Here is a 26,370-nt window from a genome sequence, read left to right as displayed (position 1 = left end):
AAAATTTTATAGATGGTCTACCAAAATCACAAAGAAAAAAATTAAAATTTTGATTGTTATTGACAGGTTTTCTAAGAAGGGAACCTTGGCACAACGGTATAGTTGCTGCCATGTGACCTAGAGGTCACGAGTTCGAATCTCGGACATAGCCTCTTACAAAGCAGGATAAGGCTGCGTACAAAAGACCACTTGGGACCCCGCATTCGCAGGAACTTCGTGCACCGAGTTGCCTTCTTTTTTTATTGACAGGTCTTCTAAATATGCTCACTTCTTGTGATCAGCCCACCCCTACTCAACCACTTAGATCATCAAGTTCTTCTAAAACAATATATTCAAAATACAGTCTACAGGAATCAAATATTTGTAATTTTGACCCAACATTCACCAGCTTACTTTAACGGTCATTCCTTTTAAGCAACAATTCAAGTTTAGTGCCACCTACCACAAATAAATAGATGGATAGAGAGATTATCAATTGCTGCAACACAATATATTTGCTACACTTTGTAAAGACAAAACAACATAGTGGCTTGATTTGATTTCTAGGGCAGAGTTTTGATGCATCTCTATCACCCTAGCTTAAAGTCAACACAACACTGTTTCAGGTTGTTTATGGTCATCCACTAGCTTATATAGAGGTGGTGATCATGCTCTTCAACATGATCAGATTTTACAAGCACTGGAAGAAAAGCAACTTAATGGACAGAATACCACAGGACAAGCACCTTGAGGGTGAGGCATTGAGAGGCGCATACTTGAAGTAAATTGATAAAAGCATTCAAACGTCATCACATCAGTAGAAGCATTTAATATAAATAGCATTCATCAACCTCAAGATCAAGAAATTCTAGAGATTATCTTACATATATAAGAATAAGGATGTATTTTACCCAAGTATTACAATAAAAATAACTCAACAAAGTGCAATAAAACTGGTGTTGTTAAATGCACAATGAGCATAGGACTCCAAGATCCAGTATTGCCTTAGGTGCTAGCTATTCCTCTAAGTGGTTAAAGGTACCTATATAGAATATTCAATATAAATATAACGAAATACATATACAAATATAAATATAAATATATAAATAAATACATAAATATCTTAATTAAACAAAAACTTAAATAAGTAATAACTAGGATATTCAACATGATTTAGGGGCGGAAAACCAGTGGAAAAAAAAATAAAAAATAAGAGCAATCATTCAGCAAACCAAACTAAAAAAATATATATACACCAGAAGAACAAGAAAAAACAAAAACAAAAATAAAAAAACATAGAAACTGATAGAAACATTAAACAACTAGAAAAAAATCAAAAATATATAAACAAATAAACAGCACAGAATAGCTAGAATAAATTTTAAAAAAAACTCAAAGTCACAAAAAGAAAGCTTCAAAAGAAACATAGAGAAATGGGAGCACTACGGTGAGAGTGAATACTAAGGGAGTTGTGGGAATGAGAAGAGGTCTTTGTAGATGTCTACTTTTATAGAGTGTGATGTTAACTTCCAATGGCCATAAAGTAGTACCAAATGCACTGCATATGAGGAGTCCTCTATAGAAAACATCGATTGAAGTCTTTGCCGATGTGTTAATGTTAAGGAATACCAATAGTAGATAGAACATGTTGATTTCTTCTCAGATATCTGAGAGATAAAGAATCAAGAGGTCATAATTGCTTTGAGCCATAGAGAAATAACCAGGTGATACAAATGAAAGTTAACTAATAAACCTTGCATGGCTAGACCTAACTCTTACACAAGTTCAAACTAAACCATTTTTTCCTTTGACTTGGGTTCCCTATAATTATTATAGAAGTTGAAATGATTAGAGTTTAAGGAGTAAGAAAAAGAGGGACACCACAGATATACTTATTCAGTGTAATAAAAAATCAATCGGGATGTCTGAATATTACTAGCAAAACAACCTCACAAAGAATTCAATGGATTGATAAGAATCATGTAGTTGACTCTAAATGTTTGGAGCAGCGCAATGACGATACTGATGATGATAACAATGATTATTTGGCATTTGCCAGACTATTTGGTGCTGGCAAGTAGGTGCTCACCTAGCTGCTAAGCACAATCCTAGATAGTACAGAGGCCCTTGGACGTCACCTTGATTCCTAAGAGAGTGCTTGAGCACCATCTACTGCATTGAGTTAAACTACCACTAAAAAATGGACATGAAATGGTTTTGACAAGGAAGAAATGATAATAGTTTTAAACCATTACAGGAAGTAACAGGTGAAACTTAGGTTTCCACATAGAAGCATGACCCATGAGGTCCAACTATTGGATATTAATAATGAATAGAAGCTAATAATTTGTACCTCTGCAGGAACTAGAGTTGCATAGAATCTAGGAGGGTGTGGTAAAAAATACAATCTAGAGAATTAGACATATCAAAATCAGAACTTTTGCTAAAGTCAAATTATCTCAAGAAAACTAAAACATACTACTATACTAACATGAAAAAGTGTAAAAGAAAACTAAAACATACTATTATATCAACATGAAAACAGTATAAATTTCTTTGGATCACTTGCCTATTCCAACTCGTGTTCCGACAGTTAACTCTGAGAATTCAATGTTCCATTCATCAAATGGTAATATGGGCTTATTCATAAGGGTAGATGACTGCAAAATCTTGTTCAAATTTGACTCCATGACTTCTGTTCTGAGGAAGTGCCCCCCTTCTGAAGTTGGACCGCCATATTCATGGGGAGATGAAGGTAATGACATAGCCTTCTGGGTAGAACCCGATTGCTTTCGGAAATTATTAGATGCAGATACTTCATCCTGACAAGGAAATCAACTTGAAGCCTAAGTTACAAGAAGTCATTTAAAAATTTGTCAATGCCACTACATTGCACAATTCAGTATTGAAGAACCACCTTTGGAGAAAAGAAACTAATGGCGGATATAAAGCGCAAAAAAAAAAGGGTAGAACACTATGCTGAAGAATAAGCGATCCACATCAAGTATTTTAATCAAACTGAGACAAGGAACATCTTGAGTTAGCATTGCTTTTGAACCATGCTTGAATCAAATTTAATTGGTGATTTTATGGCTAAGCCAACGTTCAACCAAATCAATTCAGTTGGGTGGTTGGGGATGACAATGGGTCGGGTTCCGGTCGGATTCTATATCCTCCGTCCCCATACCCATCGGGTATAGGATCTCCGATGGGTATACCCATACCCATTAAATGATCGGATATCTTCTATAGTTATAATTTTTTTTCTTTCTATCCAACTATTATCATTCAACAAAAAATATATTAAAATTAACAACTTATTAAAATATATATATATAATTAAAAAAATAGATTAAACATCTATATAGTCTCCTCCTAATATCAACAAAAATAGTACGTTGATTTTGGAAAAAGAACATTTTCTTTAATATATGTATATATATTATTTAATCGGGTATTCGGGTCGGGTATCGGGTATTGATAGTCCCTCCATACCCTCCTCTATTCAGGTCGGATATCAGATCCTCCATCGGGTTCGGGTGAAATTGCCATCCCTAGGGTGGTTCAATTGCGGTTGCAATTTAGTTGTGCTTGGTGATTTAGGGCTCCAACCCATACATTAATGGTGATTACTTATTACAGCGCGTTAAGAAATCTTATGATTAATATACTGGTGAGGCACCCAATTATGATTACAGGATGTTAGATGCAATATCACTTGGACTATCTAATCAATGACTGTCATGCCCATGTTTGAGGGGTACATGGTATAAACATTTTGGGGAAGTGTGTGTCAAACTTAAAATGACCAAATATGCTCTTAGTTGGGTTAAATAGATGTAAGTTCACATTGACACCTTTAGCTAAGTGCAAGGCATACAATGCAGTATATGCAAGTGGTAGATTAAGTTGTTGCATATGGCAAACAATTGTTGAGGTTGATCATAATTCCTTTATTGCATACATTCTAGTGTTTGCCTACATGTATATTTTGCACATTTATACTCGATTGCCTTCATTGTGCCTTGTGATTGGCTGTTATTTGTCAATTAAAACACATTATTAGGTCATGTTTTTACTTTGAAATTACGTAGGATCATACACATCAAGTAAATTCTACATTCAATATATCAACTATGAGAGGAACATGAGGTGGTCTCTTGATGTCTGCTTTGATACATTTTGTATGGAGAGTTAGGAATAGTTGTATCTTTGATGAGGGACAGTTGGAGAGTGAGAGGATCTTTAGAAATGTACAAATCCATGTTTACCGAGTGTTTCCTGATCTGATATTACATCAGACATGAAGCGCTGCTGATTATCGGGTATTGTATTTTGGACTTGCATTGATATAAACAATAAATACTTATCAAAAAAAAAAAATATGAGAGGAACATGATAGGCATAGGTCAATCAATAAAGGCTACCAATAAAGTGGGGTAATGTTAATAAAACAAGAGAATTGATTTGATTCTTCTACTACTGGTATAAACTTTTGCAGTAAGTGGTTAACGAATCAAAACTTAACATGATGGAAGACCTAGTTAAATCACTGCCAAATGTGAAAGTCAAACAAGGAGAAAAGGCCCACACAGCTACAGAATATTGACAAGTTGTTAAATGACATCATAGGATTTTAGATAGTCCTTGTTCTAACAAAATCTGAGCTTGATAAACCAGTGCAGGCTGAATATTTAGGATTATTTGATGTCTGAGAGTTGATAAGAGTATACGGGACATGTCAAAGATTATCATGGAATTATAATACATACATTAGTTGGTAAAATGTTTGGTCCATCCTTATCATCTACAGAGGATCCAGAACCTTCACCATCATGATCCCTTAGAAGGCGTTTTTGTTTCAAAGTTTCATTCATTGCTCGAACAGCCCTAAAATAAGAAAAAACCATAAGATGAAAGACATCAGTACACATAGGGGCAAACGTATTGTAACAGTACGATAAAGTTTCTATAACAAGTTAGGATCAGAAGAGCAAGGCATGCTTGTCCACAGAGAAAAGAAGACGGAACTTGAGTAGAGTGCTCCAAAATAAGTGATACAAATTGCAAAAAACTATAATGAATAGCACATGTAGCAAAGAGTTTAACTGTGACAATCATTGGCAAATTACTGGGGGAAAATTAGGTAAGTACCTTTTAACTCTACACAGTACAGACAATCAATTTAGAAGTTAAAGAAAAAAAAAGACATGGTGGTCCACTTTCCAAATCCATACAAATATTTTAGATGGTGTGAAAAGAAACACCCATTATGGATTAGATATACATTTTAATGCAATCTGTTCATCTCATATTTAGCATATTTTGGAATTTCATGTTAGTTTACTTTCATGGGCCTTTGCTAAAAAAGATTATATTTAATTCACAAAAGTGAAAAGGAACAAAGTTTATGAAGATTAAAACATATGAAAATAATGAACTACAATATTGAACAAAGGGTTTATAATGTATTCTAATCATATATGAAGGTAAATCATGAATTGAAGAATGCATCAACCTGACAATATCATCACCAATTTCAGGTGTAATGCTAATGCTTCTTCTTCGCATCCTGCGTGCATCAGATGTTGATGCACCATCAGACCTGCAAATTTGTATCACTTGATCAAAAGTACAAGGCAACCGAAGGGACTAAAATCATAGAACCAATTCCACAGAGAGATATGTGATAGACACATTGCATTTAAAATGGTCAAAATGACTTGTTATGTGTTTTAAATATTTGAATATCAAAAGGAAATAAGTTTTTGTTGTTTTCCACGTGTCCATATTTTTAAGTGTTTCCATCCATTGAATAATTTCAAATGGTGCATATTCAAAAGTTTAATAGTATGGCACCTAACTTGCTTACTAAATTGATAATCATTTCTTTCTCCTAAGTGAATCGTAACAATTTGTATCAGTGCAAACTTAATCCTAAGCATGGTGAGGTGTTGGAGGGCTACCTTCACAATGGTGGAGCCACCATTAGATCTGACAAACTATTTGTCAATAAATGAGGCATGATTTGATTAGATTAAATATGTCATGATTTTATTTGATTGAAATAAATTTAGGAGGTAATTAATGGTTTATTAGGATTAGAATATTTCCTTATTTTAGAATATTACCTTGTACTCTTTCTTCTATTTAACTATGTATTGAGACCTGAATTATTGTATGAATAAAAAGTAGATTTTAGTCTTCCTCCATCATTCTCTTTTGGTGCATTATTTACACGGTATCAGAACCTAGTTCTCGGTTATGAATTTCAAAGCCGCTATGGTTGGTGAAGACTCAAAATCAGCCACCAGCGAGTCACACCATCCTTGGAACGAGGAAACCAACCAAATTCAAATATCTCCTTGTCTGATTCCCTCCAAATCACCATACATAGATTCAATGGAAAAAATACCTTGAATGGGCTCAATCTATGCGCTTGGTGATTGATGGTAAAGGGAAACTCAGACATTTGAACGAAGAAATAAAGCCACCAGCTTTGAATGATCCAAGATACAAATAATGGCGCTCGGAGAATTCTTTATTGACTGCCTGACTTATTAACTCGATAGATCCGATCATTGGCAAACCTTTCATGTTCTTACCAACAACTCGTGATGTACGGGAAGCGGTATGTGAAACCTACGCTGATATGGAGAATCATTCTCAACTATTCGAATTAAATATTCAAATGTGGAGAATGCAACAACGAAACCGAGATGTTACTACCTATTACAATGAAATGATGACTGTATGACAGGAACTAGATTTATTTGAAGAAGAGGAAAGGGAAAACACCAATGATGGTATTCAATATAAAAGGAAGGTAGAGAGAAGCAAAGTGTTTGTGTTTTTGGCAGGTTTAAATAAGGAGCTTGATGAAGTTTGGGGATGGATACAAAAACCTCTATCTACCATTAGAGAAGTTTTCTCAGAGATTCGTCAAGAGGAGGCTCGACGCCAAGTGATGCTGAAAGGAATTGAAGAACCAAAGATAGTGGAGAGTGAGGGATCTGCCCTTGTCACCAAAGGGACTAGTTTTGAAGGCAATAAGTCAAAACGTTGGTGTGAAAGGTGCCATAAGTCGTGGCACATTGTGGAGACATGCTGGAAAATCCATGGCAAACCAACAAATTATAATAGGAAGTTAGGCAGCAGCTTTAAAGCTACTAATGGTGGTGTTCGGGCCCTTAAAACAAGTGGTATTGATTCTGGACAGTAATCATCGGCCTCTAAATCTCTTCCTTTCACAAAGGATCAAATAGAGCACCTGTATAAAATGCTTCAATCTCACACTATTAGAAATTCTAATTCTTCTTGCTCTCTAGCACATACATGTATATTCCCTATAGCTTCTATTGTCAGCACAAAATCAACTGGTTCCTAGATATTAGACTCAAGTGACACCGACCATATGGCAGGCGTATCACAATTTTTCCCTTCATATACACCGTGTGCAGGGAATAAAAGGTTAAAATTGTTGATGGATCCTTTGCTACTATCGCATGGAAAGGGACTGTCATTGTTTTTCCTTTCCTTTTCCTTAAAAATATTTTGCATATACCTCATTTATCATATAATCTGTTATCCGTCAGCAAACTTACCTTTGATCCTAACTGTCGTGCTTTTTTTTATCCTCTGATTGTGAATTTCAGGATTTAGCCTCGGAGAAGATGATTAGCAATGCTAGATAGAACAATGGCCTCTACATCTTCAATGTTGGATCAACATTCGTCAAACAAGACCTCAAGACCTATTTCAATTCGATTTCTGCTTCTTATGACAATGAGATTATGTTATGGCATTATCGTTTAGGGCATCCAAACTTTCAATATTTAAGACAATTGTTACCTAAATTATTTTTAAATAAAAGTCTTTCATCATTTAGTTGTGAATCTTGTGACTTAGCTAAACATCATTGCTCAGTATTTCCATTACAACCGTATAAAAAACCAGCACCATTTACTTTGATACATAGTGATGTTTGGGGTCCCTCTAGGATAGTAACATTGTCTAAAAAACGGTAGTTTATCACATTTATAGATGATCATACTAGAATGACTTGGGTATTTCTTTTGAAAAATAAATCTAATGTTGGAAATATGTTCATAAATTTTTATAATATAGTTCAAACACAATTTCAAACATAGATTAAAATTTTTCATAGGGATAATGGGAAAGAATATTTCAATCAATTACTAGGGAATTTTTTTGCTGAGAAAATAACTGTTCATCAAAGTTCTTGTATTCACATTCTTCAACAAAATGGAGTGACTAAAAGAAAAAATAAGCATCTCCTCGTAGTTGCAAGGACTCTAAATTTTCATACTAAAGTTCCAAAGTGTCTTTGGGGTGATATGATTCTAACAGCTACTTAATAAATAGATTACCAACAAGGATACTATATTTTCAAACTCTGATAAAAACCTTTCAAAATTATTTCCCAACTCTCTGCTCTTCAAAAATATTTCCCTAAAAATTTTTGGTAGCATTGTCTTCGTTCACAATCATGACCCAAGAAGTTCTAAACTTGATCCAAAATCTTATAAATGCATCTTTGTTGGGTACCCTACAAATCAAAGAGGATACAAATGTTTTGATCCAATTTCAAAAAAAATTTGGTATCCATGGATGTCACTTTTTTTGAGAGGCAATCTTACTACGATTCTCTTCTTCAGTGGGGGCATAATAGGGAAGATGAATGTTTAAATGAGTCGGACTTAACCTGTTATTTCGAGGAAGAACCTAAACTTGTGTCATTTCAAAACAATGACATGAGAGAAAAGAGTAACAATCGGTTTAAAGGTCTTGTTTATAAAAGGGGAAGGTCGGGCTCAAAGAAAAGAAGACATTGTCCATCTACAAAGCCAAGAATTTGATTAGAGGAAAAATCATGAGGATATCAATGATTACTCAAAGATCCCTAACAATAGAACCCAATGTATGTCTAAGTTAAATTTCTCAAGTCAAGTTGATCTTCCTATTGCCCTAAGGAAAGGAGTTTGGTCATGCACACAACGCCCACTTTTGAATTTTGTATCTTATAAATATTTATCTTCTTCTTATTGTGCTTTTGTTTCCCAACTTCGACAGTGTTAGTATTCCAAATAATATTCATGAAGCGCTAAAGATACCTGAGTGGAAAGAAGCAATTTTTCAGAAAATGAAAGCCTTACAGAAGAATTCTACTTGGGAGAAGGTTGATCTACCTCACGGTAAATCGATTGTTGGATGTAAGTGGGTATTCATCATAAAGTACAACTCAGACGGTTCCCTAGAATGATATAAGGCTCGTTTGGTTGCTTAAGGCTTTACGCAAACGTACGGAGTAGACTATTCTGAAACAGTCTCTCCAATGGCTAAATTGAACACTATTCGAGTCATATTATCAGTTGCTGCAAATCTCGATTGGCCACTAAATCAATTAAATGTGAAGAATGTGTTTCTAAATGGTGATTTAGAAGAAGAGGTTTACATGGAAGCACCTCCAGGATTTTCTGATCAGTTTTGGTTAAAAGTGTGTAAGCTGAAAAAAATCTCTCAATGGACTAAAGCAATTGCCGAGAGCATGGTACAAAAGGTTCACAAAGTTTGTAAAAAGTCAAGGCTACACTCAAGGGCAATTTGATCATACTTTATTCACAAAGACATCTAAGAAAGACAACATCTATGTGCTGATCGTGTATGTCGATGACATAATCTTGACTAGAGATGATATAGAAGAGATGAGCAGATTGAAAGTAAACCTAGCCAAGGAATTCGAGATTAAAGACTTGGGTCAACTAAGGTACTTTCGTGGAATGGAGATAGCAAGATCAAGGAAAGGTATTATGGTGTCTCAGAGAAAGTATATTCTCAGTCTTTTAAAAGAAACGGGGATGAGTGGGTGCAGGATAGCAGATACTCCAATTGAAGTTAGAAGATATAAAAAATGGTATAGACTCAATAAGATATCAAAGACTTGTGGGGAGACTAATTTACTTGTCTCATACTGCCCAGACATTGCTTTCGTAGTGAGCATGGTCACTCAATTCATGCATTCTCCATACGAAGAACATCTAGATGCAGTGTACCAAATCCTAAGGTATTTAAAAGGAACACCTAAAAAGGGACTTTTCTTCAAAAAGGATGAGAAAAGAGACATTGAAGTATATACAGATGCAAACAAAGCAGGCTATGTTATTGATCGAAGGTCAACTTCAAGATACTACACATTTGTGTGGGGCAACGTCTAAACTCGGAGAAGTAAGAAGCAAAGTGTTATAGCCAGAAGCAATGTAGAGGCCAAGTTTAGAGCAATAATGACTCAAGGAGTATGTGAGATTCTTTGGCTAAAGAGAGTTTTGCATGAACTAAAGAGACCAATAAGCCTTCTTATGAAGCTATACTGTGATAACAACGTAGCAATCAATAGAGTGAAACACATTGAAATTGATAAACACTTTATAATGAGAAACTAGAAGGCGGAACAATTTGCACTCCATTTGTTCCAACCACGCTACAAGTTGCAAATGTTTTGACCAAGGGTCTTTCAAGACAACTCTTTGAAACACAAGTTAGCAAGTTGTGCATGATGGCCATTTTTGCACCAACTTGAGGGGGAGTGTCGATAAATTAGGCATGATTTGATTAGATTAAATATGTCATGATTTTATTTAATTGAAATAAATTTAGGAAGGTAATTATTGGTAATTATTAGGATTATAATATTTCCTTATTTTATTTCCTTATTTTAGAATATTGCCTTGTACTCTTTCTTCTATCTAACTATGTATTGAGATCTGAATTATTGTATGAATAAAAAGTAGATTTTAGTCTTCCTCCTTCATTTTCTTTTGGTCATTATTTACCCTATTAATTAGAAATGCTTATGAGCTATGAATTTGACTTTGGCCTTGACATAGATAACAAAGCATTGAGGGAGATGTGGCCGCCTAATTTAATAAAGCATTTTGACCTAGTGGTTAAGCATTTTTTATTGAGGTGTTGGAAATGGCAACGTGTATGGCGATGGAGCCATCAATGAATCTATGCTACCAATTAGAATTTATGGGCAACGAGTTCAACTTTGGGACTTGACGGCGACAACAAGTTCTAAGTGAGAGATTGTAACACTAGTTAAATTCAAGCATTTTGCATACAGGTTAGATCTAACAAACTAATCAGATTGTCATAAATAAAATTAAAACAAACATGATAACTCAAGTTTTTTGTACATCAGGAATGCAATCAAATTGCATTGTGGTTTCATCAATTTCATATAGGATTTACCTTTTCTAATCCTTTTAACTGTATGTTCTCTTTTCTAATCTTTAGTTTATTTTTATTTAAATTCCATTAAACAAAAATATCCAAATATAGTGGTCCAAAAAAATAAGACCTCTCAAGTATTGTACCAATGTTTTGAGCTCTTTGTCTTATGAATCATTTGTTGGAAATTTTGGAGAATTCTGGAGTCATTTGGATGTATATTTAGAGACTTTTAGCTGAGTCCCAAATGGTACTTAATGAGATTTCAAAGATTCCAAGGGGAAAAAAAGACCTCTTGGCAGAATGTTGGCGTGACTATTTGCTTTGCAATAAAAAAACATAATTCAAAACCTTGCAGAGACTTGTATTTGATGGATTATTTTATTGCAATAGAGTTATATGTAAACTAACAAAGTGCAGGATCGAGATGTTGATCTTTGTCCTAGTTGATATGCCAAACTGGTATACTTGATGCTGACTCATGGCAAAACATGGTAAAGCTTGACACGAAATTGCAACTTTCTGGAAGACAATGTAGGAGGGTTTTAGAGAGTTGGATGAGTGTTGCAAGCTGTCTCAAACAGCATTTGAGAAGTTGAAGTATATGTCATTTATCATTGTGGGCTTGTAGCATTGTTCCCCTTGGGTAGTGTAGAATAAAACATCATTCTCGGTGCATAAGGCACAATGCAGCAAACTAATAAGAAGAAATGAAGAAAATAAGAGGAATTTCTTAAGGATGCAAAGGTCAAATTTAGTATAAATGGACCATAGCTAGAAAACAAACCCACTGCTTATGTCTGAACTAGCTGCTGGATGTCCATTGGAGCTCATCTAGAGCAGCAAATGGCCACACGATGGTGACTATCCACCAAACTTGCTTAGGTTATGTCATGGATATTGAGACAAACTTGGTCCAAGCTTTGTCTGTTTACAAGTTTGAGTCACTTGTTTATGACAGTATGGAAGTAAATCTCATTGCTTGCTACATTCATAGAATCTCTATCCTGGTAAATTGATGTAGAGGAGACAATATGAGGAACAGAATTTGAAAATCTTGAAATTCATGGCACTACATGTTTCTAAACTTCTATAAAATTATTTTGAGTTGTTTCTTGAAAAGTATCACTGCCAGTACTTACCCGGGCAGGCAGGAATTAAAAGAGTTTTTTACCATGAGAGTTACCATAAAATGTATCCAACATTATAAGCATGCACGTTCACCATGTTTGTTGTAAAAATAGTCTGTCAGATGGTGAGAGGCTTTCATCAAAAGGGAACCTAGATATGCAAAGGTTAGGATATAAGATAATCTCTGCATGTGTGCCCATTCATAAGTCACACATATATGCTTTTAAAAACATCAAATTCTATTGTTAAGAAAATTAAGACCAAAAATACAATTTCTATTTGAGTAGCACTAGCTCATTAATGTTGAATGTGAGATTCAGAGTCTTAGATAGGCAGAAAAAGTAGCAAAGAAAAAAAGAACCCAAATGAAACAAGACAAAAGTGTTTAAGGAAAAACAAATAACTGAAATGAGACGAGACTAAGAGATTTTAGAAACCTTGAAACAATTACATCATCTGCATATGCTCTAAATGATTGTCTATCACCACCAAGCATTGACCGCCCTCGTGCCCTAAATAGGGGATGCTCTGGACTGCAAGTACAATGACAAGACACTGTAATTCAAAGATTTTGATAGCTTGGTGATTAATAAGAACAATGTTCATGTTACAAGCATGTTAAAGAATGTTGTGATCCCGGAGGAAAGCAAAAGAAGATACTGATTATTTTTAGAAAAAAAATGGAGCAATACAAGGAATATATTAGTTAGATACCATTTTTCAAAGGATGACTATTGTGGTATTGCTACCAAAGATTTTTAAGCATTTTGGAGAAGTATAATACTACATTTTTCCAACAACCTATATAATCCATAATATCTGTATTGCCTAAAAGGTTAAAAAAAATAAGGCATACAAACAGGAGCTTAAATTTCATATATCAATTGCATGATTTGAATATACAAAAATGATCAAGATGCTAAAAGAAAATATATTCCCATGTTTTAGCCTTGCCTAATCACAACTAAGGATATTTTATCAAGAAAAAAATAATATCAACTGAGGAAATGTGGTAAACCCTAAAAACAAAATCCTTCAAAACATAAACAACAAGGCAGATGCAAAAAAAAAGTAGTACGAACCATTCTTAGCAAAATGAAAAAAAACTTCCAATCCTTTGAAGGTGTCTTCCTATATCACAATGATAACAAAGAATACCTTTTATGCTTATAAAATTTCTCATAAAATAGCAAACCATAGGAATTGAATATTATTACAGGTGATAGGTTACTCCTAGGTTGATAACTATTGATGGACATCAATGAAAAAAGGTGGATAAATCCAATAAAGTTATATAACTGTTAAACATATAATTGAAGAAAATGACAGTCCATGTCTCTCTCACCAGAAAATGACAGTCTTAAACGTATAACTGTTTCCCAATGCACACTCGATCATAGCATTGTGCACCAATCAGAATGTACTCTATGTCAGGCTAAAGAAAATAGTGAAAGAGAAACAGAGGAAATTTTACAATGTACACATGAATACCTAAACTAAATGAAAACAATTTCTCAACCTTCATCAATGCGAAAATTGATAAAAGTAATGAAGCCATTAATGAGTTTAAGAATGAAAACCTTGAACTGGCTGTACGTCCACCAGCAACAGCCTTCCTCCGGCTACGTCTCCAAAAAGCATTTGCGAGGTCTGGTTCACTATATAATGAACCCATTCAGTCATCCAACAAAGCATAACACATAAAGAATGATACAGTTCACATTTCATGTCACAAAAGAGAGAACTTAGTGAGAGACACAAAAATCAGTAGCAATCAATTTCAATTTAAAATATTGCCTTAAATTTCCCTCAGCCATAGTAGTTGATCTCAGCATAACTCGACGTAGGGAATGATCAAGTAGGTTAGATGTTTCAACTCTCCGTTGAGACGCTAAATGGAAACTTTCACTATTTTCTGAACTGCTGCATCAGAATAAGATCAATAATAGAATACATTAGACAACTAATACATATAATTCTGGAAAGAGTTCTAAAAGAGCAAAATAAGAAAGAATAAAACAGCTGGGAACAAAATCCTTATTGTATTGTTAATAAAAAAAATCACCCATAAATATAGGACAGCAAAGCACTTAATGACGTAATATCCAATGTAGGAATAAACATTAACTCCAATGCCCACATATACATCAACATTTAACACTCTTTCTCATGCTAGAAATAGATATTGATCCACATTTAGCTTGTTACACAAACTAAAAATAGTCCTAGAAATAGAAAAAATAAACAAATAACATGCATAACAAAGATGATGAAGATGGAGCCATGGTTTAAAATATAGGATCCTACCTAGTAGCAAGGTTAAACATATCATTTCGGTAAACTACCAAATCTTTGATATTAATAGGCACGATTAATCTCATGTGTGTCTCCTGTGCTAAAATCGCATCCACAAGTATCATGTCGTGCCTTACCTTGGCACACTATAAGATGTGTCAAGATGAATTTTCATTATTTCTTGTAGCTTGTTTCTCAAATACTCTTAATTTAATTGACTATCTAATTTCTATAATTGAATTTTCAAAAGTGACTAAGTTAAGTGGAATAAGATTATAGGTGTAAAACTCAAATGAATTCATCTCAACACTAATTTAAGTAACCTCAACACTGAAGTAAAAAAATAATGAAAATCCCTTTTTTAATTACTAATTCATATAATCTAATAAAAACAGAAGATAAACTAAATGAGGATTACATGTAAACCTCTTCCAAATCATCTTGATATGCTTTAACACAGTGAAGTGTGTCGATTATTCACGCAATACAATTAAGTAAAATGTTATTCAATTGGCTATCTAAATTATTTTTGTCCAATTTCTATAAGTAAAACTAATAGGTACGTAAAAGGACATTAAAAATAGGGTGTAAACGAACCAAGCCGCTCATGAACTATTCGAGTCTCAGTTCGAAAAAAAGTTCGTTCAAGTTCATTTGATTAAGTTAACGAGCCGAGCTCGAGTCTGATTTCAAGCTTAAAAACATTGTCGAGCCGAACTCAATATTTGGTTCGTGAGCTCGCAAACATGTTCGTTTAGAGACTCGCAAACGTGTTCATTAAGAGGCTCGCGAATATATTTGTTAAGAGGCTCGTTTATTATTATTATTATTATTATTATTATATATCACATAAATAATAATATATTATTAATTATTATAGCTAATTATCTTAAACGAGCTCGAACTAAACTCGTTTAATTTTTAAACAAGCTTTTTTTTTAGTCAAGCTTGAGCCGAACTCGAGCTATTTAATTTTATTACAAGCCAAGCTTGAGCTTAAGAACTAAAGCTCGAATCGAACTTGAGCTCGAGCTTAGAGATAACGAACCAAGCCCGAGCTCGAGCCTCTTACCGTTCGGCTCAGCTCAACGTGTTTACAACCCTAATTAAAAATAAATAAACTCATCTAAGTTTATCTCGGCATACTTCAATGCAATGGCCAAAGAGTCTTAAGTATGAGCACAAGGTGATCAAACTATACCATTCCAATCGGGGGTCGAAACATCCACATGGAATGCCCCTATGTATATAGTTATATTTCCTTATTTTTCTTTTTCGTTGCTTTCCTCCCTTCACTTCTAGTTTGCCACAGACACCATGTGCCAACAGTACAACATGAAATTAAAATTGCATTGTTCAGGTCAAAAACCAAAACTCTAACACCGCTTGAGATTTATAACCTTGGAGGGAAACTAATGCATTGGTTGCCTTGATGATGCAATGTCCTAGATTGAAATTTTAAAAAAAAAAAATCCTTAAAAAGAGACTTGAACTTAGTTGATGTCACCTTCAAAAAATGATAAAATCATCTTTCTTATCTCTCATTAATAGAGTTAAAAGCAAAGTTTAAATTTCATTTCGAGCTAGTGATTCATTCCCCAATCAAAACAAGAAGTGTTGTTTAAAATGTGTCAAGGTGGTATTGTTTGACACAAATAGAGGAAGAAATTGTCAAGCCACTATGAACATGAAGTAATTGTGAGGACCCAAATCACGCATTTTTGGTTTTCACTATGAGTTAGCATTCAAAATTGTGTTCACAAGCTAGAAACCAAAATCGCAAAAGGGCAGAGGGGAGGAAGTAGAACCTACTTGGAACCTTGCTAAATCCATGATCGTCTAAAGCACTAATGAGAATATTTTCATACACCTTGGTTAGATGACCTAAAGAGTAAAAAGTTATCATTTTATTTTTTTTATTAACCGACCAAAGTGCACCGTGTTCCATTAGAATCTTAACCATTTCAATTTTATTTGGATTTCAAAATTTGTAAGCATTTCAATTCGATTTGATTTTAAATTTCCTTAGTAAACTGCCCTAATAACAAGACATTGATGGGAAAGAGGAACTCTAGGTAATTGCGGGCAATTGCATGATTATCATTGAAGGCAAAGACAAAGAGGATGGCATCAACACGGACACCTTAGTTTTAAAATTCTATTAATTCTGATCTGGATCATTTTATTGGATCAAGATCAATCAATTACAACTTAATTTATTTTATTCCTTGAACATCTGAGAAGAACCCTGAGAGATGATGCATAATATAGCAAGACAAGTATCAGAAAGTCTAAGGTTTGGCAAAGTGTGGAGATTAAAGTATACAACAAGAAACAGGCAAAGAGCATATGAATCAGCTAAGTTCTTAAAAATTGACTTACTTTTTCCTAATAATGTGAACAAGAGATACAGAAATGAAGAAGGGAAAGATACTAGATCTAAAATTGGGGAAAATTGTGAGAAAAACATTGTTAATAATATGTCTAAGGTAAAAGTAGGCCAAAAGAGACAATGTAGGGAAGTTACAGCACAATTAAGCAACAAGTGAACGAAGTTTGAGCGGCAAGTGGCAAACATTCTAAAGTAGACAACAACAATTGTTCATGGAACTATACTGTTAGTGGCTTAGAAGGTTTTGAGAGCTTTTGATGGTGGAACTAGGATTATGTGAGAGGTGAGGGACGTGAAGAGGTACTATTTATTTACCAGTTAAGGTGTTATGAATTAGGTATTAAGCCAGGGTTGGGTAAAATTACTTATAAAGTATTAATAGTAAAGTTTAGTTATTCAGATATCTATGTCAGCCATTAGTTACTGATCAGGTTAGAATACTAAAGTTATTTAGATACTATGTCTAGATGTAATTAATTAGATTAAAATATAGTATTGATATCCATGTGAAATTCTGGGGGCCAAACTCATGGTTGATGTGGCAACAATAGGTGTGGAGGAAGGGGATGCAGAAGAGCCACCAAAAAAGACAGAACATATGATGGAAGAGAGGAAAGGTTGTGACACAACAAACTCCAAACCTCCCCTTAAACAATAAACTCTAGATTCATCCATTCTATCAACTTGCAAGGAATAAAATCCTACTGCATTGTCATATGGAGAATCATTATTACCCACACAAGATTATGACATGAATATCAATGACATAATGCCCAATGTGGGACTAATCATTAACTATAATACATGTATATATTAATTATAACAAAAAATAATAAACTTCACCATTTCGTTATAGAAAACTACAATACAAGGATATGAGTATAACATCAATCCCAAATATCCTCTTGTTTATAACCAGGAGGAAGATCCTGGGTTAATTGGTTCCCTCTTACTAACAAGTAACGCCAACATACATTTTAGTGTAGGATGTTCAGTGAGGAAGAATAACCCAAAGATGAAATACTTATGAATTGATATCCAAAATATTTCCCATTTCTATCCTACATTAACCTGACCACAAGTTAGCATTCAGTTATCCTTGGGGCATGATCTGTTGGTGCAAATTTTGAGGAAATCAGAAGCTTCAATAGGTCAATGCATGCTAAGTGGGAAAAAAATGTCAAATTTAACTTGGCTAAACTAAACCCCTAGACATTTGTTATAAAAATAAAGGAATTACAAAACATGTGGCAAAAGGCGATTTGCTTGCCCCCAGTGCCTCCGCCAACATGTTTCTAGGCCAACACGGAGAAGGTAAATCACGGTTGACTACTAGCCATTAGTGCAAGTGACCAAGGCACGGGGAAAGGCATGCTCAGATGTGCCGAGTTTCGACCCCAAGACCTCATGTGGCAACATCCCATACCTCAACTACCGCACCGCCCCAAGGGGACAAAGGAATTACAAAACATTGGCAAAAGGTGGAACCGCCACCCTAGCGGCCCCCTGGCCCCGGCCCCACAAGATTCGAGAGGGAGTAAATCACGGTTAATGCTGGGCAGGAAAGATGACTGGGGGTCGAAGGAATTTTTGGCGCAGCAGACCAGGGTTTTATCCCCGTGTGCAACTGGCGACCTTCGACCCCACGACTTCATTGGCAAGCTGCAGGCACCTAACCAGCTGATCCAGCCCGTGGGGGCCAAAGGAATTACAAAACATGATACCACTTGAAGTGGACAAAATAATCAATATACCATGTGGCAACACCTCATGTCTCAACCACCGCACCGCCCGAGAGGACAAAGGAATTACAAAACATGATATCACTTGAAGTGGACTAAATAATCAATATACGATGTGGCAACACCGCATGCCTCAACCACCACACCGCTCCGAGAGGACAAAGGAATTACAAAACATGATATCACTTGAAGTGGACTAAATAATCAATATACTTGCATGTACAGAAAACAATAAGCATACATCATCTCAAATTTTCATCACAAAATGTTCATCACTACAGGAAAAAAAATATCTTTTAAGTTCACTAAGAAACATCCTAAGCTTCAACGAGTATTCACCACTTAAAATGGGCATTGCATAATAAAAAAAGTTCACTAGAAACAGCATACCCTGAAGCTTCAACTTTGTCAGACAGCCCATATAAAGGGCTGTTTGGTTCAAGGGGAGAATCACAAGAATCATACTCAGCGGAATCGCTCTCCCCTGCTGCAGAAATATGAGATATAAATATGGCTTTGGTTGAAAATGGAATTAACTGTCCGGGATAACGCATAAGATCTATAAGTAACTCCACAGAATTTAGCACAACTACCACAGACATATGCTTGAATGAATCTATGCACTCAGTACCACCATCACTAGGTAGACCCTGTACAAATATTGGCAAAGTGACCATTAGATATCTTAAGACACCAAAACTATGTAATTCACAGATTACGTACAAAGAGAAAAAAAAAATAGTAATGAATTTTTATCATTACCACCACGAGTTTGGTCTCAAGACCAACAGCATCTGCTAGGACTTTAAACAAAATTGCCCGAGGTCGACAAGAGCCTTGCCTGATATGCCCCAGAAGTTGGATGCTTCTATCATCCAATGAATGAAAAATATCATCTGTCGAAGTTTTTGTAGTAGTGATCTCTGAATTTGGACGCTTATAAAAGTCAAAAACCTGAATTTTGGAATTAGCAATAAAGCATTGTTAGATGAGAAAGGTAGGATATTAGGAAATATGCATAAGGAAAGGATTATGTTGATGATAATGATATTAAGAAAAGATAAAAAAAATAATTTTTATACACTATTTGATAAACATTCTATCAATGATGTGAATTTAGAGACCAAAAATTATGATAATTTAGGAATCACAGATTTGTTACATTTGTTCACAATATTATATAGAATGAGGTTAAATAAGTTCTAAAGAAAATTCCCATGGCTTAACTCTAAATGCATCATTTGTATTCAGAGTTAAGTTATGTGATTCAATTAAAGGTTTGAACGTTTTAAGTGAAGGGATTTGGATGTTATTCTATAGTTGGAATCTCTTTGAGTTATATACTGCTTCATTTTTTTTTTCTTTGGAAAATTGTGTTCATGGTAGCATCACCCCCTGCAGTTTTCTTACACTTGAAGTAGCATTCAATCTTTACAGATTTATAATAGATTTTTTCTATTGAAGCAGATGAATATAAGTTTCCTTCTCTTTGAATTTTTTTGGCTTCGAATGCGGCTCAACTTAGTTCTTCCTTACAATATCTTTATAAGTTTTTAAATTTGGACATATATTTTGCTACACTGAGTATGACAATTTGAGATCAATCCATTTGTGATAAAGTTTTCTAGAACACTAGCTATTAAGCTAAGTTGCACTTTATGCAGCTCTAGCCAATAGTGGCAGCTAGTTCAACAACCTGAAAATTTTCTATTCTAAAGCAATGCGGGAGTATATAATTTTAAATAAAAAAAAGTAAATTATGTTATCATATTAATGAATTAAATTTATTACCAAATAAAATCATTCAAATGTTTATATAACTACCATAGTCATATGACATATAGTGTCAAATATGTAATTGTAGTGGTTTAAAATTTAATTTTTCATTGTTCCATTTTCTTAAATTTTAAGTGGGGCCAATTGGCCTAAAGTGGCTCTGCCACTGGCGGCAATATAACTTCTTTTGAATAGTTTACTATGCTTTCTACATAAATAGCTGCCTTGTGTACAATAAAGTAATCCAGAAGATAGATATGGAATGTTCATTATTCTGTTTTCTAAATTACGATAGCAATTTAAAAACTTCAATAAAAGAAATCCTGAGTTCCTTTTATCTCTTTCATTCGTGAAAATTAGCTCCCACTCTTGAATTATCTCATCCTAATGCCGATCTTATTCTAAGAATAAGAGAAATATTTCACATAAGTTAGAACATTGCTCTCAATAAAATAAGTATAAGATTCATCTAAAATGATAGCATCTTAAATGTGAGAAAATTCAATTGGAGGACAAACAAAAACTTCTTTGTGCTATCTTGAAACAAAAAATCTACGCTATAAGAACAATCAAAGCAAACTCATTTAACGTGTTGGATGTAGTCTAGGCTGTACAAGTTTTTTCCCCAAAAAAATAGGTTCCCAATGTCATTTTTTCCATTTCAAGAGCTCCCATATCATTGGCAAAAAAAAAGAAAGAAAGAAACATAGAACTTACCAAACCAGCAATTTTTTTTATTACTAAAGCAGGATTTGCATGTAATCCTTTCACCATTGCTGCACTTAACTGCTTTAGCATGGAGAGTTTCTTGTCCTTGTCAAAGTCGACAAGGATTATGTCAGCCTTAGACCCTTCCAAACCAAGAGAATACACATCATCTGGAGATGGAATAGTGTTAAAAAGCTCCATAAGTTTCTTATCCTGCATTATTTGAATAATAAAAACAGATTATCAGATGGTCAAAGGAACCAAAATAAACTACAGAAATAACATAATCCAATAAAGTAAAATATATGAATATAAGATTCTATTTCTCACAGGAATGATAGAATAGAAACCATTAGGTATTAATCCTGAAAAAGATCCAGTGGACCACAAAATTTGAGAAGCTGCCTTTGGCGAGTGTTGAGAATGCTTCAGATTGCATATAGAGGCTTCAGTAGTCAATGTGTCTTCACGAGGAGATAGACTAACAGACTTCAAATTTTCTATAATATCAGAAGGCCACCAAGCGGCATTAGAGGTCCCTGATTCAGATCGTTCTGAATCACCTGACAACTCCATTTTTCAAAGAATAGAACATATGATAGTGCCTTGCTTCTTACTTCTCACCCCATAAATGAAATTTGTTGACAAAGTAACACCAAGTATGTTGAAGGAATTTTTTGTCTAAATTGTCTACTACCATTATTCCTGAAACCTAGAAATGTAAAAAAGTTGAGTTAGGCAAAGATCTCCACAAGCAGATTAAAAGAAGTCACTACAAACAAATTATCACAAAATTTTCTTCTCATTATAATTAAATTTCATCCTTATGTAACAGTAAAAGGTGAGAGGATGCATGTAAATATAAATCTGATCGCCTGCAAGTTAAACAATTAGTTCAACCAGTACAAGAGAAACTGATGTCTAGGAGAATTATTTAAAATTCTAATTAACATCAGAATTTTCAAATTTGTATAATGGTATTGAACCATCATGCATTCAGTGTGGTTATACTGTGATACACATTGTCCGAGCTGTGTTCCTAACCATTATCAATATACCATATCAAATATTCCAGTAAACAAACTTAATGAAACAGATTAATGCTAAAACCTACCTAACAACCCTACCTAAACCACCTGAATTAATTGCACTGTGGTCACTGCTTACCCTAGAGACCACTAGTTTGCAATTGAGCACACTTTTGGTGGCCAAGCCAACTGAAGAAAGCCTTCTCTAATGGTCATCCCAACTTATGTTGGAAGTCATCCATTTAATGACAACTGTGAATCAATCTGCTAGATCTTAGAATGGCCTTTTAATGTTATATATCTAAGTTCTGTTTATAGCATTTCAATTTTGATAATAGCTGATTTTTAATCTCATTTTTGTTTGTAAATTAAAAATGTAAAATTTGGTTGATTAGTGTTGAAATACATAACACGAGAGCACAAAGACATAGAAAAGAAAAAAATAGAGAGTCAACTAAAGAGAAGACGATTGCTTCGTTATTATCGATAATTGTCATATGCTAACAAGCCTATTTATACAGATGGTCAAAATAATATATGGAAAAATATTATGATAAATATGGTAACATATTATGATAAATATGGTAACATATTACGATAACTATGTAATAACAAATATAGAAATGATGATAAATATGGTTGTGATTGCAATCCAAATATGGTAAGTCATCAATAATTGAAACCAATTTCTGAATTTCCTGAACTACTATCTTTGTCGTAATTACTCCTGAAAAACTCAACGGGAATATATTGAACGTTGAGTTTGATTGTCAATGACCAATCAAATCTTCTAAAGCAATGACTACTAGTATGATCAACACGATACGACAGATCTATTGAACTTTGCCTTTGATGAAAGAAGACAACTATAAGGAGATAAGGAGCTACTGTTTGAAGGCTGGAATCTAATCGTTGGAAAAAGAGCAGCTGCAATTTGGTGGCTGAACATGCTGGAGTAGAGGAAGAAAATTTGTTGTTGTATGCTGAGCAAAACTTAGAATAAGCTTGCTATTGGACAACTAGAAGATGGTTAAAAACAAAAAGAGGCAATACTTGATGGAGGAAAGACTGCTTGCAAAGCGGTTGTTGCTAAAGAGGTAGAAGGAGAAGAAAATGAGAGGAAGACAAAGAGAAGGAAGGAGTTTGTTGTCTTTGAAATACGGAAAAAAAAAGTGATGTTGCACTTGCTATGAGAAAAAAAAGGAAGAGGAAGAAGAGGAGGTGGGATGTGCTACTGCTTTTGAGAAATTGAGAACTCGATTAAGCAGGCAAAAGAAATATGTTGAAAAGTGTTGAAAATAAAATCAATCAGTCAAGATATTGGCATGATCTTAAGAATATTCAAGCGGTATAAATCTATAGCTTTTAGGAAAGTTAATTAATTGTAATTAGCTATTTCCCATTTTAGTTCCTTTGTATATCTTAAATATAGGGCATGTAAACTGATTTGGAATTGAAAAAATTGATACAGCAATCTTTTTGGTATCAGAGCTACTTCTTGTCTTTTTTAAAAACCCTAGCAGCTAATTTCTTTTCTTTCTTTCACCATGTCTAAAGTTCTCAATTCGTCTCCTATTGTGACTTCTAAAACCACTGAAACCAAGAATTCTCATGTTGAGTCTCATCATGTTCAAATCACCACAATCCGACTCAATGAAGGTAATTTTTTGAGGTGGTCTCAATCAATTAGGATGTACATCCAAGCGAGGGGAAAGATCGGATATCTCACTGGCGAAACTAAAGCACCTACAAAAACAGGTCCAACCTTTGCAACGTGGGATGCAAAGAATTCCATGGTAATGGCTTGGTTGGTCAATTCTATGGAGGAAAACATTAGTGCCAACTACATGTGCTACCTCACTGCCAACGAGTTTTAGGACAATATTTGTAAGATGTATTCTAATCTTGGCAACAAGTCACAAGTTAATGAGTTGCAATTGCATCTTGGAGAGATTCGATAAGGGGGAGATAGTGTTATGAGATACTTCAACATCCTGAAAGGCCTATGGCAGGACTTAGATATGTTTATTGATGATTATGAATGGAAAAGTATTGAAGATTACATTCAATATCGGAAGATGGTGGAGAATAACAAGATTTATAAATTTTTGGTAGGATTGAATATTGAATTTGATGAAGGGGTAGAATAATTGGCAAACAAGCCCTTCCATCCATTGGAGGGGTATTTTCTGAACTACGGTGCAAGGAAAGTTGTCAAAATGTCATGCTGGGCAAAAAGGGGATTGGTGGATCCCTTGAAAGCTCAGCATTAACGGTTGTTGATGCTAACATTGCTCGGTCAAACGGTAATCAGTGGAAAACTGAAGGAAAACTTCAAGTTTGGTGTGATTACTGTAATAAACCACACCATACTCGAAATACTTGCCGGAAACTTCATGGGAAACCAGTAAATTTGAAAGGCATCAAACCTGGTAACAAAAACAACTCTAGGACTCCTTTAGCAAATGAAGTCGAGGCCAGTTTCTTCACAAAGAGTAGGTGGATCAACTCTTGAAGCTGCTTAAGTCTAATCCGACATCTGGTATTCCTAGTGGTTCTCTTGCACAATCAGGTAATATTTCTAAAGCCCTATCCAGCACCTTAAATTCCACACCTTAGAACATTGACTCGGGTGCATCAGATCATATGACAAATCTACCCGATTTATTTGAATCTTATTTTCCTTGCTCTGGCCATAGAAAAGTTAGAATTGCATATGAGAGTTTTTCACCTATTGCAGGGACAGGTTCAGTCAAAATTTCAGAAAAAATTGAATTGAATTTCATTCTTCATGTTCCTAAACTTTCTTCCAATCTTTTATCTGTTAGTAAGTTATCGAAAGATTTTAATTGTCGTGTCGTATTCTTTGACTCCCACTGTGAATTTTTGAACCAAAATTCTGGGATGATGATTGGCAGTGCTAGGATGTTAGAAGGTCTTTACTATTTTGATGACAACTCTTCCTGCGATAAACAAGCTCATGACTTAAGTGGTTGTTCTAATTCTACCTCTATTTGTGAAAAAATTATGCTTTGGCAATTTATTTAAGAAGTTGGATTGCAATTCCTTTAATTGTGATGTTTGTCATTTATCAAAAAGTCATTGAGTTTCATATAAGTCAAGGCCTTAACGTGCATCAAGACCATTTTATTTGATTCACAATGATATTTGGGGTCCCTCAAAAATTACAACTTCAACCGGAAAAAATGGTTTGTTACTTTTGTTGACGATCATACTCAACTTTGTTGGATTTATTTGATGAGTGAAAAATCTGAAATTGAAAAGTTATTCAAAGATTTCCACACTATGGTAAAAAATCAGTTTCAAACCAAAATAAACATTCTTCAAAGGTACTGAATACTTTAACGAATGTTTGGGGGTGTTTTTAAAAGGGAAAGGCATTGAACACCAATCCACTTGTTGTGTTACTTCTCAACAAAATGAACTAGCTAGAAGAAAAACCGACATTTACTTGAAGTTGCCCGAGCATTAATGTTTTCTATGCATGTTCCAAAGTATTTATGAGGATGCAATTCTAACAGCAAGTTATCTTATTAATAGAATGACAACACGCATCTTAAATTATATAACACCTTTGCAGAGTCTGAAAAATATTTTTCCTGAAAATAAAATCATTTCTGATTTGCAATTAAAGGTATTTCATTGTGCTGTTTTTGTCCATATACCAAATCAATTGTGTTCAAAGCTTGATCTAAGGGTTGATAAGTAGATTTTTCTTGGCTATGCTCCTAATAAAAAAGGATACAAATGTTTGAATCCAAAGACAAAAAAAATTTAGTTAGTATGGATGTCATTTTTTTGGGGGAAAAAGAACCCTTCTTTAAACAAAATGATCTTCCGAGGGAGATAGAAAAGAGTGAAGATCAATTTTGGCATACATCTGTACCTATGCCGAATGTGTTTTTTCCATAATTCAACCAAAATTCTGAAATAAACCAACAGACACGAGTTTTAACTAATGAAAATAAAGAAAACCCTAGTTTATTGGTGTCAAGTGTAGATGATTTTCGGAAGGGGGGGAAAATACTACCAGAGCTTCCTAATCCTT

At 34.4% G+C, this 26,370-nt stretch overlaps 1 protein-coding gene across 6 annotated transcripts in view; it reads right to left on the bottom strand.

Moving 5' to 3' along the window:
* Positions 1–26,370, bottom strand: part of LOC122023420 (serine/threonine-protein kinase EDR1-like) — a 41,993-nt gene that overhangs the window by 7,829 nt on the left and 7,794 nt on the right. For 4 of the 6 annotated variants that reach the window (XR_006123119.1, XM_042581513.1, XM_042581515.1 and 1 more), the window contains exons 2-11: positions 21,604–21,985; positions 21,283–21,486; positions 19,552–19,743; positions 19,180–19,439; positions 14,158–14,283; positions 13,941–14,018; positions 12,798–12,893; positions 5,498–5,584; positions 4,752–4,869; positions 2,549–2,801 (exon numbers count right to left, since the gene is read on the bottom strand). Coding sequence is in view for 5 of the 6 variants with exons in the window: in XM_042581513.1 (XP_042437447.1) it covers positions 2,549–2,801; positions 4,752–4,869; positions 5,498–5,584; positions 12,798–12,893; positions 13,941–14,018; positions 14,158–14,283; positions 19,180–19,439; positions 19,552–19,743; positions 21,283–21,486; positions 21,604–21,849 (1,660 nt within the window). In the remaining variant the exon portion in view is untranslated. Of the gene's footprint in view, positions 1–2,548; positions 2,802–4,751; positions 4,870–5,497; positions 5,585–12,797; positions 12,894–13,940; positions 14,019–14,157; positions 14,284–19,179; positions 19,440–19,551; positions 19,744–21,282; positions 21,487–21,603; positions 21,986–26,370 lie in introns of those variants that run through there. The other 2 variants (XM_042581516.1, XM_042581517.1) reach the window with 2 other exon arrangements.

Source organism: Zingiber officinale, chromosome 9B, assembly GCF_018446385.1.
Source record: "Zingiber officinale cultivar Zhangliang chromosome 9B, Zo_v1.1, whole genome shotgun sequence".
NCBI classification, from domain to species: Eukaryota; Viridiplantae; Streptophyta; class Magnoliopsida; order Zingiberales; family Zingiberaceae; genus Zingiber; species Zingiber officinale.
The sequence above is the reverse complement of the archived record's forward strand: the minus strand, read 5'-3'. Positions and strand labels throughout refer to the sequence as shown.